Below are 8,191 nucleotides of genomic sequence, written 5' to 3'. Positions count from 1 at the left end.
TCCACCTGAAAAAGAAAAAAATAATCAGAGAAAAATACCTACACCGGCCAGCAGAGGGATCCCTCTCCCATTTACTTCAATGGAACCAAAGCAAAGATACCTTGGACAGCAAGTGGGATCAGCATTTTCTCCCCCAGCTGTGTCTGTTCTCCCAAATAATTTTCAGAAATTACACCTGGCAGGGGATAATTATAATATATGGAACAAAGAGATTCAGGTATGTCTCTTAAAAGAGGGGACCCTAGAAATGGTTTTAGACCCCCCACCTTTCCCTTGGGGACCTCAAGAAGAGTGGTACCACAGGAGAGCCTATACCACTCTACTGAGCTCACTGGATGCTAAATTGTACCCTAGCATTCCAGATGGGCTCACAGCTGGTGAAATTTGGGGGTTGTTATACAGCCTATTTAATAGTGATAGCTTGGGCTCCACCACAAGACTCACAACGGAGTTCTATAACACCAAGCTAAAATTTGGGGCTAGCATGGCTGAGCACCTGGGAAAGTTGAAGGCCCTCAGGGCAGAACTGGTGCTCAGGGACTACCCCGTGACTGAGGCCAACATGATCGCTGTCATTCTGGCATCCCTGGACAATAGTTGGGGCAATTTTATTGTCTCACTAGAGGGAACCAGAAAGGAAGCCATGACTCTGTCCTACCTCACAGGGAGGCTCAATGAGGAAGACAGGAGGCGTAGAGATGCGGGAGAGTACACCAGGGCCACAACTCATCGCATCAACAGAAGGCACCAGAGTTCAGAGCAGGTTAACGCTCTACCCAAGTGTTTCATCTGTGGCTCTGAGGAGCATCTGAAGAAGGACTGCCCCCATTACCAGCAAGGACCTAAGCGTGGTTCCACTCAAGGAAGGGGCAGGGGGCAGAGAAGGGGGCCTGGCGGGGGCAAAGGTGGTGCTAAGGGCAATTTTGTGTATACTAGTTAGCTCACCCTGCCACAAAGGCTGATGGCCCTACTGGCCTCTGGTTACTGGACTCTGGGGCTTCATCTCACATTGCTAACTTGAGGCAAGGCTTTAAGAGGTTAAGGAGAATTAACTCCTCCGTTAAGGTTGCAAATGGTAACAATGCTTTGGTCGTTGGGGAGGGCACTGTCTCTGTACCAGGGCTGGGCAATGTCGAAGGTGTATTACACGCTCCCTCTATAGCCAATAACCTGTTAAGCATAACCAAGCTATGTGATGATGGCAGGGTGGAGGTATTGTTTCGCAAAGGGGGAGGTCATGTCACTCAAGACAAAAGGGTCATTGGGAATGTTACCATTATAAATGGTTTGCCATATTTCTCCCCCGAGTACCCAGCCACAGGAGACAGCTCACAGGGTGCCACCCCAGAAGGGGCCTGCACACACAGAGAGAAAAAGGCTCCACAGCCAGCTCCCAGGCTGTCAAAGATGCACAAGACTGGGGCAGTTGTGCCCACGCCGCCTCAACCAGTACCACAGCCTTCCAAGGCCAATGCGGGCAAGAAACCCAAGCCTCAGCAGGCACCTAAGGCAGGTAAGCCCAAAGAAGGGCCTAAGGTGCCAGCACCGCCCAAGGCAACCAGAGCCAAGGGGGTGTCAGTGGGAAAGCCGCTGCATACTAAATGTGCCCACCTCTTACATCGGAGGTTAGGCCATGCAAGTTTCCCAGTGGTTAAAAAGATGGGGGAATTCACTGAGGGGATTCATCTCCAGGATTGTGAGGTGTTTCTTGACTGTGCCATCTGTAAGAGGGCAAAGAGGAAGGCCGCCCCAATACCTAAGGTGTCACTGTGTAAAACTCAATACCCATATCAATTAATACATGTTGATTTGGTTGGGCCATTTACACCGTCCCTAGGAAAAAGGCAGTATTTCCTCACTGCCATCGATGATTTCTCGAGGTATGGCCATGTGTATACCCTCACAGAAAAGTCTGAAGCCTTTGATGCCATAAAATCATTGTACAACTACGTGGAAACTCAGTACAAGACAAAGATCGTGCAGCTGCAGAGCGACCATGGGGCTGAGTTCATGTCCCGAAAATTCCAGGACTGGATAAGGCACAAGGGCATACACCATTTTCGTACAGCGCCTTTTACTCCTGCACAGAATGGTGTGTGTCAGAAAAACGTAACGGCATTCTGCAGACCATGGTGCGCAGCCTGATTGCGGATGCTGGGGTTGCGGAATCGTACTGGGCGGAGGCGGTACACTACGCCAACTACACCCTGAACCGCACCTGGAGCAGCGTTGTGAACCAGACCCCATATTTTCTGGTCCACGGTAGGAAGCCAAATTTGGGACACTTGCGTGTGTTTGGCTCCTACGCTTGGGTGCACATCCCCAAGCAGCTGCGGAAGAAGGGGAGATCCGTCTCCCAGAGACTGAGGTTCTTGGGCTATGCCCCTGGCTCCAAGGCCTACCGATTCCTGGGAGAAGGGGGCAGGACTGTGACCTCCCAATCTGCCTCCTTCAAAGAGGACTCCAATTGGACCCAGATCCACTCAAATGATCTGGGCCCATACATCAACCGGCCCAGCAAAGCCGCATCAACCATGACACCGCCTGAAACAACCACAGACCCTGCCACCGACAAGAGCGAGGAACAGGACGAAGAGGTCAGCCTACCTGGTCCAGATGAGGAGGATGAGCTGTCCAGTCCTGAGGGGGAAGACACGCCATCTTCACCTGACTCTTTGCCTCCAGCGACGCTCCAGAGGCCCATGATGCCCAACGCCTGGGACCGAGGGCCTCCACATCCCGGTCGTGAACAGCCAGTCAGCGAGGAACCCGCAGAGGAAAAGGGTGGTGAGTGGCAGGAGGTCAGAAGGTCAAAGCGGTCCAACAAGGGGGTCCCACCTAAGAGAATTGACATTGGGCACGTCACATCCGTCAACAGCGTCGTGGTCACCCCAAAGACTTTCTCTGCAATCCAGGAGCTGCCCATTAAAGAACAGGAGAGGTGGCAGGACACCTGCTCGCCCTCTCAGACATATTCACCGTCACCTGTCATTGGCTGGCAAGAAGGGGAATTGTTAGGTGTTTTGTGCCAGCCATGGCAGTCTCTTCAAAGGCCACCAGATGGGGGCAAAGAGGCCCCTGCAGCCCCATTGGGGAAAGTTAATGGCCCTCCGGCCCCCACACACCCCGTAAGGGAGGGGCCAGGGGCCCCTATAAGAACCCCTGCACAGGGGCTGCTCCTTCCTTTTTTGCCCTTTTGCTTTTACCCTTTTGCCTTTTTTTCCCTGCTCTTGTTCTAGCCTCCTATGGGACTGACCCATGGGCTCAATTCAGGCACGGATGCCTCCATGCCTGGGAACTTATTTTACTCCACTTTTACTTCTAAATAAAGACTTAATTTGATTGCATCCTTGCGTGCTGACCTTTTCTTGGAAGCGCCCTCAACGAACCATCATTCTTCGTGAGATCCCTCACAGAATAGTTCTATGTCTGGGTTCTCTAGAGGAGAGTCAACTAAATCTGGTTGGGGCTGTTCAGCATCATGGACCAGATGAAGGCAATCATGAAGTGATGTTTCTGTGTCTTCTGTTGGCAAGAGAGTGGCTGGATTCAAGGTAGTACATTGTTTAAAGGAAATGTGGTCTGATGTAGAAAGGTCTGCCTCATACTGTGGCAATCTCTGGTGGGTGAAAGCTTGTGTTTGTGATTTGAGTAGGATTACAAACACATTGTGTGGAACTTTTAGGATTAATGGATGTCCTAGAACAAGGTCTCTGGATTTCTTCACCATTTCCACTGTGGCAGTGATCGCTCAGAGACATGGAACTGTTCGTCATGGCACAGGGTCTAACTGGCATGAATAATAAGCTATGGGTTGCAATGTGGGTCTGAATTGCTTGGCCAACACTTCTAAAGCCATCCCAAGGTTTTTGTGCACAAGTAAGAAGCATGGCTTGCTGTAATTCGGCAGCCCTAAGGCAGAAGCTGATGCTAAATCTTGTTTTACCTTTTCTGGTGCACAGGTCAGATCTTTAGTCCACTGAATGGGCTCTAGTACATCCTTTTTGGTTAATTGAACAAAAGGTCATGTCAATTCCCCAAAACAGAGAATACATGGATTACTAGGAGAGCTCCCACCTGATGTTTTGTGGTAGAGGGATTCATACAGGGTATGGCTTTAATGCGTTATGGAGCTAATTTTCTTATTCCTGTCCAACTATATATCCCAAGTACATTACTTCTGGCTGTAGATATTGAAGCTTGGAAGGTGAAGCTTTGTGTCCCTTCTCTCCCAAACAGGAGAGCAGTTGATGGGTATCAATTTTACAGTCTTTGTTAGTGAGGCTAACAGCAAATTATCCATGTACTGGCTGAGGGCTGAGCCTTGAGGCAATGCAATAGAAGATAAGTTAGTTTTTAGAATTGGGGAGAATAGTGTAGGTGATTTGGTGTATCCTTGAGTCAGTCAGGTCCAGGTATATTGCTGATCTTCCCAGGTAAAGGCAAAAAGGTATTGAGAGGAGGGATCCACTGGAATAATGAAGAAACCTCGCTTTTGGCTTCCATTCCTTCGCTCTTGCTTCAACAGTGCTTGAACGGAGCAGGATCGCAGCCACCCCATCCTTAAGTCCTTTTGCCAGCCAATCCAAACAACCTCAACGTGCACCATGAGCTCTCAGATCTGCCAGAACTACCAAGCTGAAAGCGAAGCTGGCGTGAATTGCTTGGTCAATCAATTCCTTCAGTCCAGCTACACCTATTTGTCCTTGAGTGCCACATATACCCAGGATGATGTGGCACTATCCAAGTTCACCTCCTTTTTCCACCACCTGTCTGAGGAGAAGCATGAACAAGTGGAGAAGTTCTTGACTTTCCAGAACCGCCATGAGGGAAGAGTTGTCCTGCAGGATGTTAAGAAACCAGAGCAAGATGAATGGAAGAATGGAATCACTGCCATGGAAGCTGCCCTGAAGTTGGAAAAGATCCTGAACCAGGCCCTGCTGGATTTGCATCAAGTTGCTTCATGCCATACAGATCCCCATCTTTGTGACTTCTTGGAGACTCGCTATTTGGATGAGGAGGTGAAGTTGATCAAGAAGCTGGGAGACCATGTGACCAACCTGAAGTGTGTGCGTGCCCAGGATGAAGGCCTTGGGGAATACCTGTTTGACCATCTCACTCTGGGCAAATCCAGTGACTGAGCCTAGAGGTGTTGACTCCCTCCCAGCTCCTACAGCCTTAAATGTATTAAAAGCTGTGGTGGGAAGGAGATGAGTCTGTAACTGGCATTAAATAAACTTGGCATTAAGCACAAAAAAGAAAAAAAAGAAAGTGAATGGTGAAGTATGTTGCTGTTGATGGGATTGTTGTGATGATAGTGGTTGGATTGGGCACAATTGAGGCTCAGGGAATGATGTAAGCAATGATAAACATGAGATTGTGAATAAAGCAAAAGATTGGGTTCCATTTGGAATATGGTTTGGGATTCCATACTGGAAAGATTGGAGTATTGCAAGGGGATGTGCATTTTCATAAAACTCCCTGCTCTAGGTGTTCTTTAATCAATTTTTGAATGGGTTCAATTGCCTTCGCTGGGATTTTATACTGCAGTAAGCATGGGGATGGTCCAGGCTTAACTTGGACCTTTACAAGGGCTGCACTTTTAAGGAAGCCTACTTCAGTTGAGTCCCAGCCCCACAGAGAAGCTGGCAGATCTTGTAAATCTGGGTGGAGGGTACCTGATTCGTTGGTGAAGAGAGTTGTTAAACAATGCATGTGACTGAGGGGAATATCCAAAATGACCCTATTAGGAGTACATTTTATTTTGAGGGAGGAGCTGACATCAGAGCAGAATGGATGAGTCTTCCATAAACTCTATGGAAGTTCGCCGAATTCCCTATGCCAGAGAATCCAAACGGATCTAAGCCATCCTGAAGGGATGGTGAAGAAGAGAGGAATGCCCCATTGTTCACAAGAAGATCGCTAATCTCCTTGTTCGGACCAGGGAAATCTCTCAACTCGGCAGAGAGGAAAAGACGGACATTGTGCCGTCCAAGGCTGTGGCAGCTCCAAAGAAGAGAATGAAGAAAGACTGAAAATAGAGAAGAACAGTGTGTTGGCTGGGTGAGAAATTTTTAATATTTTAACTTCTGTCAGAAATGCCCCTTTCTAAAAAGACTGACTAACAGTGGGGCTGAAAAAGAAGGGGGGTGGTTCTGTCAAGCCTCCACCCCCTGAATAAGTGGCGAATAAGCTCAGAGCAGAAAGAGATCCAAAATAAGGAGTGTTAATTGTTTTGATTAATTGGACATTAAAATGTTAAAAGGAGAAAAGCGGATTGGTCATCTAAAGATTTTATAAACTTTATTTGGATTTAAAGTTGGCTCCGGAATCGTAAAAAAAAAAAAAAAAAAAAAAAGATGGCACAGACAAAGCAAGCCAAGGGAAAGGAATAGAAGAAAAACAGTGCAACAGCGACATCTCCTGGCCAAAGTAAAACTCAGAGGGAAAGTGAGAGAAAGTGGAAAAATGAAACAGTTGATTACAACGACATTGGATAGCATAAACAGTGCTATTAAACTTTTTAAAGACATAGATAAGCTGTCTGCACCTGGGACTTGTTTACTGAGGAAAACACAGAGAAAGAGAGTGGAAAAAGTATAAGCTGTAAACATTGTAGTTCTTTGATTGGACACAGATTTTTGCATTGGCATCCTTCAGTCTCAAAAGACTATGGTATCGTGCTCTGGAAAGAGGTCCTAAAACAGCATCTTGTGTGACTAAAAAGGCCAATTCGAGAGTGGCAATCCCTTCCACACTGAGGGCAGATACATTCTGTCCCCTGCCCAGCCCCCAGATTTTGCTGGTTCCTGGACTGCCTCTTTGCCTCAGCCTGCCGAACAAGTGTTTCTTTGAATTGGAGAAGGTCATGCTGCGTCTTTAGCCTCCAAGCTGAACGATTGGAGGTCAAGGTTTCCCAGTTGTTAATGGCCATTCCCAGGGCCTTTAGGTCCCTCTTGCAGATATCCTTATATCGCAGCTATGGTCTCCCTCTGAGGTGCTTTCCCTGCACTAATTCTCCATACAGGAGATCTTTCGGAATCCGACCATCAGCCATTCTCACGACATGCCCAAGCCAGCGTAGACATCGCAGTTTCAATAGTGTATACATGCTAGAAATTCCAGCACGTTCCAAGAGTGCACTATTTGGAACTTTGTCCTGCCAGGTGATGCCAACAATACGTTGGAGACAGCGCATATGAAAGGTGTTCAACTTTCTCTCCTGCCATGCATAAAGTGTCCAAGACTCACTGCAGTACAAGAGTGTGCTCAGGACGCAGGCTCTATAGACCTGGATCTTTGTACGTTCCGTCAGCTTCTTATTAAGCCATACGCTCTTTGTAAGTCTGGAAAATGTGGTGGCCGCTTTACGAATACGTTTATTCAGCTCAGTATCTAAAGAGAGAGTGTCAGAGATAGTTGAGCCGAGGTACACAAAGTCATGGACGACCTCCAGTTCTTGTGCAGAGATTGTAATACAGGGAGGTGAATCCACGTCCTGACCCATGACTTGTGTTTTTTTCAGGCTGATTGTTAGTCCAAAGTCTTGGCAGGCCTTGCTAAAACTGTCCATAAATTGTTGAAGGTCTTCAGCAGAGTGAGCAGTGACGGCAGCATCGTCAGCGAAGAGGAAATCCCGTAAGCATTTCAGATGGACTTTAGACTTTGCTCTCAATCTAGAGAGATTAAAGAGTTTTCTGTCTGATCAGGTCCGGGGGTAAATACCCTCTGTTGCAGTTCAAAAGCATGTTTCAGCATGACAGCAAAAAAGATCCCGAATAAAGTTGGCGCAAGGACACAGCCCTGCTTCACTCCACTTCGAATATCAAAGGAATCTGATGTTAAGCCATCAAAAACTACAGTGCCCTTCATTTCCTCATGAAAGGACGTGATGATGTTGAGGAGCTGAGGTGGACATCCAATGGTAAGCCTTCATAAGATCTATGAAAGCTACAAAAAGTGGCTGTCTTTGTTCCCTGCATTTCTCCTGCAGCTGTCTAAGGGAAAATACCATGTCAGTAGTGGACCTGTTGGCTCGAAATCCACACTGTGATTCTGGATAGACTCTCTCTGCAAGAACCTGGAGCCTCTTCAGTACGACACGGGCAAGCAGCTTCCCTACAACACTAAGAAGAGAGATGCCACGGTAGTTGTTACAGTCACCCCTGTCACCTTTGTTCTTGTACAGTGT

General features: G+C 47.6%; 1 protein-coding gene across 1 annotated transcript; it reads left to right on the top strand.

The window, feature by feature from the left end:
* Positions 1-4,491: 4,491 nt before the first annotated feature.
* Positions 4,492-5,192, top strand: LOC139317385 (ferritin light chain, oocyte isoform-like). Its single transcript, XM_070944419.1, has one exon. The coding sequence runs from the start codon at positions 4,608-4,610 to the stop codon at positions 5,139-5,141; it is 534 nt and encodes a 177-aa protein (XP_070800520.1). The 5' UTR covers positions 4,492-4,607; the 3' UTR covers positions 5,142-5,192.
* The last annotated feature ends 2,999 nt before the right edge of the window (positions 5,193-8,191 follow it).

This window comes from Pituophis catenifer, unplaced genomic scaffold (assembly GCF_029215685.1).
Source record: "Pituophis catenifer annectens isolate HBS135680 unplaced genomic scaffold, rPitCat1.0.hap2 SCAF_5, whole genome shotgun sequence".
Classification (NCBI taxonomy): domain Eukaryota; kingdom Metazoa; phylum Chordata; class Lepidosauria; order Squamata; family Colubridae; genus Pituophis; species Pituophis catenifer.
The sequence above is the reverse complement of the archived record's forward strand: the minus strand, read 5'-3'. Positions and strand labels throughout refer to the sequence as shown.

Excerpts from the sequence above, each read along its gene's own strand:
- LOC139317385 (XM_070944419.1), top strand. The coding sequence starts at position 4,608 with ATGAGCTCTCAGATCTGCCAGAACTACCAAGCTGAAAGCGAAGCTGGC.